The sequence below is a fragment of the Silurus meridionalis genome, chromosome 3, assembly GCF_014805685.1.
Source record: "Silurus meridionalis isolate SWU-2019-XX chromosome 3, ASM1480568v1, whole genome shotgun sequence".
Taxonomy (NCBI): domain Eukaryota; kingdom Metazoa; phylum Chordata; class Actinopteri; order Siluriformes; family Siluridae; genus Silurus; species Silurus meridionalis.
Window position 1 is genome coordinate 4639531 of NC_060886.1, and position 12453 is coordinate 4651983.

Sequence of the window (12453 nt, forward strand, 5' to 3'; positions counted from 1 at the left end):
GGGGTGCAGTCAGTGTTTACATTCATCCCAAAAGGAGGTCAAAGCACTATAGCAGGCCACTCAAGATCTTCCACTCCAATCTGTGTAAACCATATCTTCATGGATCTTCATGAATTGTCATGCTGGAACAGGTTTTGGTCTTCTAGTTCAAGTGAAGGAAAAATGTAATTCTACCACATCCAATACCATCCTATACAATTGTCTGCCTACAATGTTGAGGTATCAATTTATGGAAGAACCACATATACCTGGAAAAGTCGTCTCTCGATACTTTTCTCCATATATTGTAAGATGGTATCAATGTCATTCAACCAATAAATCATTTCCTGATGAGTCCTAATCCATGAGTGAACACCAGGTTCTGTACATCTTTTACATAAAAACACATCATGCACCAGTTAAAGCAGGGGTCCCCAAAATACGACCCGCCCCCACATTTTAAAAATTCAAGACGTATCTTTTTAGCAAAGCCTACACATAACACACATCACATCATAACCTTGTGCTCCAGAACATCTGATCACATGCACATTATCAACTTGTGCTGTTAATATCAACAGCAGCTACGCTAATTCCTCTCCACTGCTTCTCTTTCTCTCCCCATCCCGAAGCTTCCTGAGGTTGCTCCAGCCCCAGTCACGTCCCACCTCATGAAGTTTGTGGACCTTTAAAGAAGTAGATACTGACCCCACAATAATCCAAACCATCTAGAGACGTACCAGTGCCAATTGGATCCCACTTCATGTGGAGTTTGGACACTGGACCTCTTTGAGTGTTTGAAGGCTCTGGCATGGAGAAGCTGGTGTTGGATCACAAATGTTGAGCTATTTTTTGAGTTCCTAGTTTTATAACCATAAAGACTGTAAAAAACTAAAGAAAGAACATTACTTATAATTTTACACTCCAGTGCTCATGTTAGTTCTCACTCTCCAGTGTTCTGTACTGTTTAAAGACTATAATCACACTCTTGATTTCACCAAATGAGGATGGGTTCCCCTTTTGAGTCTGGTTCCTCTCAAGTTTTCTTCCTCATAACATCTAAGGGAGTTTTTCCTTGCCACAGTTGCCATGGCTTGCTCACCAGGGATAAATACACACCATTCACCTTGACTGTTGATTTCTGTGAAGCTGCTTTGAGACAATGTCTGTTGTGAAAAGTGCTATAGAAATAAACTTGACTTGACTCAAGATCATGCCATTATTATGCTATTATAATATCATTATTTAATAAGGGATTATAAGACAATCGTAGTGTGTTGCATAAAATACCTTGCGAATGTTCTGGATCAGGGTTCCAGCCAAAGCGGGGTTTCCAGGGCCGTTCGAGATGAAGAGGCCGTCATACTCGAGGCTCGTGAGGTCCTGATCCCATGGCACCAAATGCACCTCGGCGCCGCGCTGCATAAACACACACACACACACACACACACACACACACACACACACACACACACACACACACACAAATAGATACAAAACTTTTAGTTTTCTAGTCTGAAATGCCAGTAATGGAAAAAAGATTTTTTATTGCTAACACTCACGCTAGCTCTGTTCCTCCCCAAACTGTTACCACAAAGTTGGAGGCACACAATTATATAAAATGTCTATGGTTGAGTTAGCATGACATTTCCTGTATTTTCAAGTAGGAGACCCAAACCGGTTCCAGCATGACACAGTGCACAAAGCCAGCTCCATGAAGATATGCTTTACATGGGATGGAATGGAGGATCCCTCGCTAGAAAGCTCCATTTCTATTGAACACCTTTGGGATGAATGTGAACGCTGACTGCACCCCAGGCCTCCTCACCTTCTCACCTACATCAGTACCTGACTTTACTATCACCCTTTACTTCACCTAGTGGGACATCTGCCCAGAAGTGTGGATTTCATTATAACAGAAAGTAGAATGAGATCTTCAAAAAAAAAAAAAAACACACAAATCTTATGCTCAGGTGTTCACAGTATTTTGTCCATAAAGTCTATTAGGGTTTAGAATGTGACTAAATTTAGCTTTTTTGACTATAAACCATTGTTTTTTTTTATTATGCTGATAATAAAAAGATAGAAGGCCACATGATGTATACGCTAGTATGGATAATTAACTTTCCTATCTTACAATCTAAACTAGATCTTTAATGATTAACTGATAAAGATTAAATAAACATTGGTGTAAGAGCTGGATGTAACTTTGGATGCCCACCTTGACGAGCAGCCTGATAATGTTGTGCTTGATCCCACAATCAACAGCCACCACTTTGACAGGATTGCCTTTTCCATATACTTTGACTTCCTAAAAAATAAAAAAGACATAAAGAAGTTTGGAGTAACAGTAGCACGGCCTGTAAAACAATGAATCATCTCATGTCAGGGTCTGGTTACCTTTGTCGAAACTTCTGCCACCAGATTCCGGACACTCGGGTCAGTAATTTCTACAGGCTGCCCTTCAAACTCAATCTTCCCCAAAACTGTTCCCTGGTGGAAAAAAAAAAAATCAAACATTATTTCAAATACATTGAAATTAACTATAAGGACAAAAGTGTGGCATATGGGCACCAGACGCCCATATGTGCTTTTTGAACATCTCATTCCACATGTAGTTTCCGTTTGCTGTTATTATAAACTTCACTGTTTTGAGAAGATGTTTAGAAAAATCTGGTACTGATGTCGGTGAGGTGAGAAGTCCTTGAGTCGAATTCAGCGTTCCAACTCATCCCCAAGTTGTTCAATAGTGTTGGTGTTCTATAGCACGAGATCTTCCAATCCAAACCATGTAAAGCAGATCTTCATGGAGCTGGCTTTTATGCACTTTGTGTCATTCTTGAACAGGTTTGGGTCTTCTAGTTCAAGTGAAGGGAAAATGTAATACTACAAATTGTGTGCCTCCAACTTTGTAGTAACAGTTTGGAGAAGAACCACACATGGCAAAAAAAAAGTCAGGTGTCTGAATACTTTTGTCCATAGACTGTAGGTCATGATACAAAAAAAATGGTATCTTGAATAAGGAAAAATAAAAGGAATCTCCTTTTTTGTCCAGACTAATAACTGAATAGGATTCTCTCAAGCGCCACTTTCTTGTGTTTGAAAGCACTAGTGATGAGTCGTTCATAAATGACTCGATCTATTCGACTCGGAAGAACGAATCATCTCAAAAAGTGATTCATTCATTTTTTTTACTGGAAGTGTATAAGCAAAAGCATCGTGAAATCCCTGTAGGTTATGTACAGGAAGCAGAACCGAGTAGTTTATTGTACATCTCGACTCTTCTAGTCAGAGTCGTTTGTTCTTTTGTCATGTGACTCCCATAGACTCTATGCAGTTCTGTATGAATATGGGCTGTCGAAATTAAGGTGTTAACGCAAATTTTAAACCCACTAATTTCAATTCCGTTTGACCATTTTTAATACAAATATAAATAAATAAATATAAAACTTGAAATCGAAAGCTTAAAAACAACACACATTTATTATCATTTATAAATTATTCGAACTACAGTCAAAGTCGGTATATGTAGACGTTTTGAATTTTTGATCTGCTTATCAAAAATTTTACGTCGTATTTTATTTCGGATCAAAGGAACACAATTAAATAAATTGCTTTGAAAAGGATTTGTTTATTTTGATGACCAAGATTCAAAGAGTTAAGTCACTAAAATGATCCGATCTTCCCATCACTAGGAAGCACCTTGTTGATGAGGAGAAAAGCCAGACTGGTTAGAGCAGACACACAGCTCAAAATACCAGACTGAGGCGGACGATGTATTAAACCTCTCCTGGAGAAAAAACATTCCAGTTATTGAACCTTCACCAGAGGTCTGGAATCTTGGGCTTCAATGAAACTGGACAGAAAATGATAAGATTGTGTTTTTCCAGTCACTTATGTGATTTTGTGCTTATTGTAGCCTCAGATTCCTGTTATTGGTTGGCAGAAATGCAACCTGATGTGGTCAGTTACCTCATGGACCGACATGTAGTACATTCTGAGATGCATTTTTTCCATTTCAGCACGGTTGTAAAATGTGGGTATCTGAGTTACTGCTGCTCTACTGAGGATTTTGTGTTTTTACTGTTGTTTTATTGCAACATGTTCACTGGTTGGAGACTCAGGAGATTTCACCAAGGTTCTGAAATACTCAAAGCAGGAATGAGTAATTGGCCTACCTTGTCTCGGATGATTTTGGTCAGCATCCTAGTGTCCACGCCGTATAAAGCTGGAACCTATCAAATTGACTTGCGTTAGAACATCAATTTAGTATCGAAGGAACAAAAACACAACAGTAAATGAGGAGGAGCTTCTTCCTGAAGGCAATCGAACCCCTCGACTGGAACACCAAGGACTCATATGCACAAAACCCATTACTTCAACCTGCTTCAAATCCACAATACAAACTACCCCATTCTGCTTTTATGGTGTTTGAGACGCATGCATGTTTTGTTTATACGCAATAAACGAATGAGTGGAAGAAAGTTCTGTGGAGAAATTTTTGGCTAAAACAGAAGAACAAGAGAAAAAATATGATCAGACTGCCCTCACCCCCACAGTCAAACATTGAGGTGGAAGCTTTATGGTTTTGGAGCAGGGAGGGTTGGAAAGTTATTCTGGAAAGTAAAGGAATCCTGAACCAACATGGATCCCATTCTATACTTTAACAGCACGCAGTTCCGTCTGGACTTCAGCTCATTGGAACAAGCAGTCATCTGTAATGATATCTATCATGAAACTTCCTGATCAGTCACCACAACTAAATCCTATTGAGCTGATCTGGGATGAACTGGATCACAAGAAAGAAATCTCCAACAAGTAAAGAATACATTTAGTAAGTTTTACAAGAGGTACAGCAACATATTTTAGCTGAATGTTTGAAGAAATCACATGTCCGGATGCTGAGAGTGTGTAAAGCTGTTATTCATGCTAAGGGTGGATTTTCTTTTTTTTTTTTTTTTTTATACAAATAAAATGGAACATCGGGACCCTAGATTTGTTTGCTCGTACCGTTATTGTACCTGGTTCTTGGCATATGAACAAAAGGAGCATGCATGTGTTTTTTTTTTAGAAAACCATGTTTTCACACTTTTTTTGTACATTTGAACATTGCATTTAAATAAATTAAATTAAATCACACTGCCTCTACCACTCTGTATGAAAATGCTGCTCTGTTTTAATTGTAAATACTATTTATTTTGTAATTTGATGCTATTACATAAATTCTAATATAATCCTCAATATCTGAATTCTTAATTTTTTTTAACCCTTATTTTATTTATTTATTTTCAATGTCAAGGACCAGTCGTAAAACCATTTCACTGCGTGTACTGTAAAATGTTCATGTCCGTGACGAGTAAAAATGTATGTTAAAATTCTGATTAGTAAAAGAGCAGCGGACGTATCGGCCTTAACAATGCGATCAGTGTGCAATACTGTACCTTCTCCTCCTGCAGCCACTGTGACAAAGACTTCACCGAGTTCCAGTGGCTGTAGTTGTGACTGTAATCCTGCACCACTAGCCCTGATACCTGCAGATAAATCATAAGAAAACTTAATAATATGGCTGAACATGATCATAAGCTGCTAATATGTTTACATGAAATGAACAAAGGTTTGTGGACACCTGACCATGTGTGTTTTGATCCTGCATTTAGTCCCCATTTGCTGTTATAATCAAATAATACTAATGAAAGTAACGAGGCCTGGGGTGCAGTCAGCGTTCCAATTCATCCCTAAGTTGTTCAATAGGGTTTTGGAGCTCGATAGCAGGAGATCTTCCACTCCAACCCATGTAAAGCAGATCTTCATGAAGCTGGCTTTGTACACAGGGGCATTGTCATGGTGGAACAGCTTTTGGCCTCCTAGTTCCAAGTGAAGGGGAAATTACATGCCGCATCCTAATTTCAATTGTATGCCTTAAGCTTTGCAGTAGAAGAACCACATATGGCTGGAAAAATCAGGTGTACCGATACTTTTGCAGATTTAGCGCATCATTAGACAGTCTTATAGCAGTCTATAGTCGATTTTGCAATTATACCACAGTTCAGTCAGAGGGCGCTGACTCAGATTTCTTATACCACAAGGTGATCGGATGCCTAAATCTGATTAATCAGTAGATTCATTTGAAATAACAGCCCCGGTAGCTGAACAGTAGGTTCATATTACTGCATTTGTTATGGAAGGAGTCTCGGGTATAAGCACTGTCAATTCTTGGTTAAATAAAAAACAAGAAAAATGAAGATCCGCCGATTTTTTTAAATGATGCACTCAGTGTAATGTCATATAGGCGTGTGATTAACCTTTTTCTAAACAACATTTTTCCATTTTTCAAAACATGCTTTACCTAGGAAGGTCTTGTTAATCCCATCAACATACATTTTACCAGTGCTGGTTATATAATGAGTAAGCAATGATCTTTAAAAAAAATGATACGGTCTGTAACCGGCTGAACATGTCATGCTGCTTTTTTGTTCTTATTAATTTCAAGAGAGAAACACGTGGAAAGCTGGAGAGGGAGCGACTGTTTTAAAGCTGCACATTCTGAGGATAGAACAAGAACATCCAGGATTGGTTCATTGTGCATGGAAATGACAGCATGTTATTAATTGTAAGGCCACTATCTAAATTTGTGCTAAAACTGACGCGTTACCATTTTTAACCACTTGAGGAGCCATGATTTGGGTTTAAAATGGACAAAAGAGAACGCTATGGCTCTTGTCGGCGAGCTAACATCTGTTTTACCGTGAGACTAAACTGCTCACGAGTTTCAGCATGCGACGAGTGGCGAAATATTTAGCAGTGTTCGTTGCTCGAATCTGCCGAGTTCAGCAGCTGACGAGTACAGAGGTGTTACTGTATAACAGTGATGTTAAGATTTGCATCGGTGCATCGGCATAAAGGGATGTGATTCATCGATTTTAAAAAGTGTGCATTGGATACAAGGTGGCATTTGTATTGTGATGTTTTGTTTTTTAACACTAAAAAAATGATTTATTATTATATAACTATTAATTGATGCGCTACGCATTTATTATTTAGAAAGTGACCAATAATTTGTGACCCATATTAGATATGTAGATTGATCTATAAATATATATAAATGTGTATAAATTATCTCCAGACAACATTTAATGGCTGTAAAATTGTACGATTCTCTTATTTTTGCGCAAATAATTGTGCTACACAGCATGAAAAGTGTCTTAGTGAAAATAAAGACATCATATTAAAGAATTATTGCAATGGTATAATGGGACGGTCACCTGAATACGATCCGACTCAGCGTTCTTTCTCAGTCCCACTTCGTCAAGCTCCTGCATATTGGGGACTCCATAGTTGCCCACTATGGGGTAGGTAAGTGTAAGAATCTGACCTCTGTAGCTGGGGTCTGTAAGGGCCTCAGGATATCTAAAAAGGAAGATTAAAATGTACTCATATTCAAGCTTATATCATCATATTAGAATATAAAGTGTTGTATACTCATATCAGAGTTCATATCAGTGTTGTAAACTCATATTATGCCTTATCTCAGAAACTTAGAGAAACTCCCAGTATCACTTATAAAGGTGAAAGCAGTAACTGTTTCCTCACCCCACAAGCCCTGTATTGAAGACCAGCTCTCCGGATGCCGACTGGCCATTTCCAAAGGAGTATCCCTTCATCACTGTGCCATCTTCAAGGACCAGGTGAGCAGTCTGAGCCTGCATGCAAACACACAATGCAGCTGTGAGTGTAAGCAGATATTAAGCAGGATCTGCAGGACCAGTACAGTATGCAGTTCATGATGTGGATTTGCCCAGGCATGTAGAAGTGAAGCAACATTACATCAGACTGTTCGTCTGGTACAGAATGCATTCATATCAGTGGGTGTGTTTGTGTGTTTATGGAGAGTCTTGAACAGGAAATAAACTCCACATGACATAGAAAATGAATTACAGTGAAGAACGTTGTTCAACAGCAACTCAAATCCAAGTGTGGTGTTGATACTTTGCAAAGAAATTATGCAAATATTATACAAGACAGTTAGATAAGTAGCTACTGAGCTAGCAGTTAACTTGCAAAACCAATCATTAACTTTTGGTAGGCATTTTTATGAAATATAATACAGGTTTAACTTTTCAAAATCAACTGGATATCCATCTCATTCATCCACCACAGTTGTATACTTATATCAGAGATGAATTTATTAATTGTATATACTCATGTCAGAGCTCAAATCAATATTACATTCTTATAGTGGAGCTCAGAGTATCAGTATTTCTAGCTGTATCAGTATATTTCTGAGTATTATATATTTTTAACACAGCTCATATTAGTATTATAGACTTATAGTTGAGCACATATCAGTATTATATATATGTATGTTATAGTAGAGCTCATATGACCTCAAACAAAAGATTGAGGTTTTGAGTCTCCTTTTGATGGTTCCTTTTTCATGGTGAATTGTACATGTACAGTAAACTCGACAAAAAGTGTGAATAAGTTTTCAGAAATGTTTTACTTACTACTTTAAATGAATAATACAATAATAAACTTTTTTTGTAATTGAAATGTTACTCTGAACTTTCTTTCGGCTTCTCCCATTAGGAGTCGCCACAGCGGATCATCCACATGTTTGATTTGGCACATGTTTTACGCTGGATGCCCTTCCTAACACAACCCTCCCCATTTATCCGGGCTTGGGACCGGCACTAAGAGTGGCTGGGGTTGGTTCCCTGACCGGGGATCGAACCCGGGCCGCAGCGGTGAGAGCACTGCATCTTAACCACTAGAACACCAGGAAACCGAAGTGTGTGTGTGTATGTATGTATGTATATGTGTGTATATATATATATATATATATATATATATATATATATATATATATATATATATATATATATATATATATACACACATATACATACATTACATCACAATTATTTTCTTTGCATATCCCAGCTTGTTAAAAAGCAGGGGTCAGAGCACAGGGTCAGACATGATACAGCACCCCTGGAGCAAAGAGGGTTAAGGGCCTTACTCAGGGGCCCAAGAGTGGCATTCCGATCAGTTACCCAGCACCATAACCACTGAGCTAACAGTCCCTATATATATATATATATATATATATATATATATATATATATATATATAGTACTTAGGGTAGAGCTATTATATACTGTACTTATAGTAAAGCTCATATCAGTGTTGTATGATTATGTTAAAGCAATGCAATATTACGTCATTACTTTTCAAGTGCAACATGATATCCGTCTCATTCATCCTCTACAGTGCATTCTGAATTTTGCAGAAAATACTTTATTATACCTATACTTATATGCACAGTGCAATATATAATAATTGTTATAATATTGTTACCTTAACACAGAGAGAACGAGCTGCGGATCTCCAGCCGACTGACGCAAAATTCCTAATAAATCTCCCAACTGTCAGCATATTGCTCATGTTTCTGACTCCACGTGAATGAGTATGAATTTAATCCCACACTGAGTTCCTTCTCCACTGAATGCGCCGATTTCAGTTATTCTCTTTCTTTTTCTATTCCTTTTTCTTTTCTTTTCTTTTTAACTTCTCTAAAAACTTGAATGAGGCAATGTGGCAAGGTCTGGCCGGGGGCTCGCGCGTGTGCAACATTTGGCAGCCAATCAGAATAAAGTAGAGAAGAGAGTAGCCAATCAGCGCTCAGAAGAAGAAACAATAGGCGGGGCGTGCACGAAGAGCATGTGGTGTATGAATGGTGTAACCTGTAATATGAGAATATGTGACCGTAAATAAAAAAAAATACAAATAAAAATAAAAAAAAGATTATTGATATATTTTTTTTTTACTGTTAAATAATATTTATGTTTAAAAAGTTCAAAACATTTATTTTAGAATTATAATTAATAATACTCAATAATTATAATTAATTATTGAGGATGGAGCCACCAGGAAGGAGGAAAAGAGGAAGATGAAGGAGGAGGTTTATGGATGTGGTGAGGGAAGACATGGTGTGAAAGAGGCAGATGTAGAGGACAGGGGGGTATGGAGACGGATGATCTGCTGTGGCGCCCCCTAATGGGAGCAGCAAAAAGACGAAGAAGACGATACTAACAACTATAACTCAAACTATTAGTTTATAAACTCTGGTCCCTCTGTCACCTTTATTAATGCGGATAGAGAAATTTTTTTGGGTGGTGGATCCTTCATAGAGCTGTTCCTCTAATATGGTATAGCGTCTAATAATGAACAGGAGTTTTAGTGGCAAAATATAAAACCTAAATGCATAGTGAGGATGAATGCATTACTAATGCAAGAAACCCAATGAACACAATTCAACAAGTCTTCTTTCACTGCACCCACAGCAGCACCACCCGCATACACCATCTCTATGACCCATCATCAAATGACCCCATGTTTTCTGTGCTTTTTTGTTTCTTTTTTCAAGCATTACTGTTTTCCTGGAGATTTAAAATGAAGGCAAATTGTGTGTTTTTGTGCAAATTTTACAGGAAAGAAAAATGCAAAAGTATAAACGGTTCATGAAAAAAAGCTAAACATTGTTTTGAGCTGTTTAGGTCGACCTTTTCTCACAATGTCCAGCTTTTCTTGAAAAGTCCGTCTTGTGAATGTCCTTGTAAATGTGTCTGCACCCAAATCAATTTCTTCTCTTCTGTCAGTTGTTGTGGAATGAAAAAAACAACAACTATTGAATCATACATTTATTTGTAAGATTGGATTTCTTAAGATATTTATGTATCATAAATAATCATCATGTCTTGTCTATATATGTTATGAATTTATACAATTTTCATACATGTATGAGAAGTTAGAATTGTATTTTGAATATTTTAAATCAAATATTTCATATTTTAATATTTATGTATTTAATATTAACATTAAAATGTACAAAATAAATATTTTAAAAAATACTGTTTTAGTATAAAAACGAATAAAACACTACATAGGCATGTTTTATTAATAATAATAAGAAGAAGAAGAAGAACTAAAAAAGTAAAAGTAGTTACTACATCACAGCACCCTGATGTTAAATCTTTTTTTGCAATAACAACATCTACTAAAGTGTTTCATTCCTAAAATATTTTTAAAAATATTTTTCCAAGGGTCCCTGTCTGGAACTTTGCCTTAGGGATCCTGCATTTCATAAATCAAAGTGTATGTGTGTGTGTGTGTGTGTGTGTGTGTGTGTGTGTGTGTGTGTGTGTGTGTGTGTGTGTGTGTGTGTTTCTGTCTGTAATCTGGTGCCTGGCCACATTACTTACGCCTAACCTGCAACTTCAGAAAGACTGCTGAACCCAGCACAGTATTCCCACCATGCTCAGCATTCTCCTGTTCACTCATTAATCCCGTTCCGTCACTAAAACCGTCCGTCACTGCCCAGGATCTGTCATGCTGTATAGTGGTCTACATGGCAAAATATATATTATAAAGTTTCATATTTCTATAGCACTTTCCACATTGTACAATGTCTCAAAGCAGCTTTACAGAATGTAAAACAAAAGTGTCAATATAAGTGAATTATGTGTATTTATCTCTAATGAGCAGCCTGGGGCGACTGTGGCAGCAAAAAAACTCCCTTAGATGGTATGAGGAAAAAACCTTAAGAGAAAGCAGACTCAAAAAAGAACCCATCCTCATTTAATTGACACTGAGTGGGATTATGAATCATTCAAACATCGGAGAGTGAGAAACCTAACGAGCACCGGAGTGTGTGATTAGGAGTGATGTCCTTTCTGCAGTTTTATACAGTCAGCTGAAGTTGTGGAACCAGGAGCTCCTGAGCAACTCATCAATTAGCTCAAGATCTGAGATCATTTTAGATTTGACAATAGCTCCTCCATGCCAGAGCCTTTCAGTATTCAATGATGGAGAAACAGCACATGTAGAATATTATTTTAAGTTGTGATTAAGAAGTTGGTTATCCTCAAAGTCCAATGTACGAAATTTTTATGAAGTGGAATCCAACTGGCGCCGTTACATCTCTAGGTGGCTTGGGATCCTCGCGGGGTTTGGCATCTTCTTTTTGAAGGAGCACAACACAACTGCAGCTGGTGCAACTTCTAGATGTCTCGGGATCCTTGCAGGGTCAGCATCTTCTAACTCAGTAGGACACTGAAAGACAATGAGAGTAGACTACTTTTTTGAATGACTGTATATATTATAAATATAAGTGAACATTATTGTGCCATTGACCTTCATTGTACAGCTTTAATTTTAGAGCTTAAACTGAAAGTCCTTATCTTGGCTGATTTTGTTACAATGCTACGGTAAGTATAAATACTGTATATACATTTTTCTGATGTCAGGAAAGGATTTCAGGACTTCAAAACTTGTCTGAAGACTCTACAGTGCTGTTTGCCAGATAGCAGACATTGGCTGATCTTTCATTTTAATTAGAAGATTGCTAACATACAAAAACATTCACCTCAACAGTTTAACTGGAACTGAGAGAATGGCTGATGCAACTTACACTTT

General features: G+C 37.5%; 1 protein-coding gene across 1 annotated transcript in view; it reads right to left on the reverse strand.

Moving 5' to 3' along the window:
* Positions 1 to 9606, reverse strand: part of cps1 (carbamoyl-phosphate synthase 1, mitochondrial) — an 85646-nt gene extending 76040 nt beyond the window's left edge. The window contains exons 1-8 of the mRNA XM_046845414.1: positions 9337 to 9606; positions 7570 to 7679; positions 7242 to 7386; positions 5421 to 5510; positions 4158 to 4214; positions 2380 to 2472; positions 2201 to 2290; positions 1270 to 1398 (exon numbers count right to left, since the gene is read on the reverse strand). Coding sequence (XP_046701370.1) covers positions 1270 to 1398; positions 2201 to 2290; positions 2380 to 2472; positions 4158 to 4214; positions 5421 to 5510; positions 7242 to 7386; positions 7570 to 7679; positions 9337 to 9423 — 801 coding nt within the window. The 5' untranslated portion in view covers positions 9424 to 9606. The remainder of the gene's footprint in view (positions 1 to 1269; positions 1399 to 2200; positions 2291 to 2379; positions 2473 to 4157; positions 4215 to 5420; positions 5511 to 7241; positions 7387 to 7569; positions 7680 to 9336) is intronic.
* Between the last annotated feature and the right edge of the window lie 2847 nt (positions 9607 to 12453).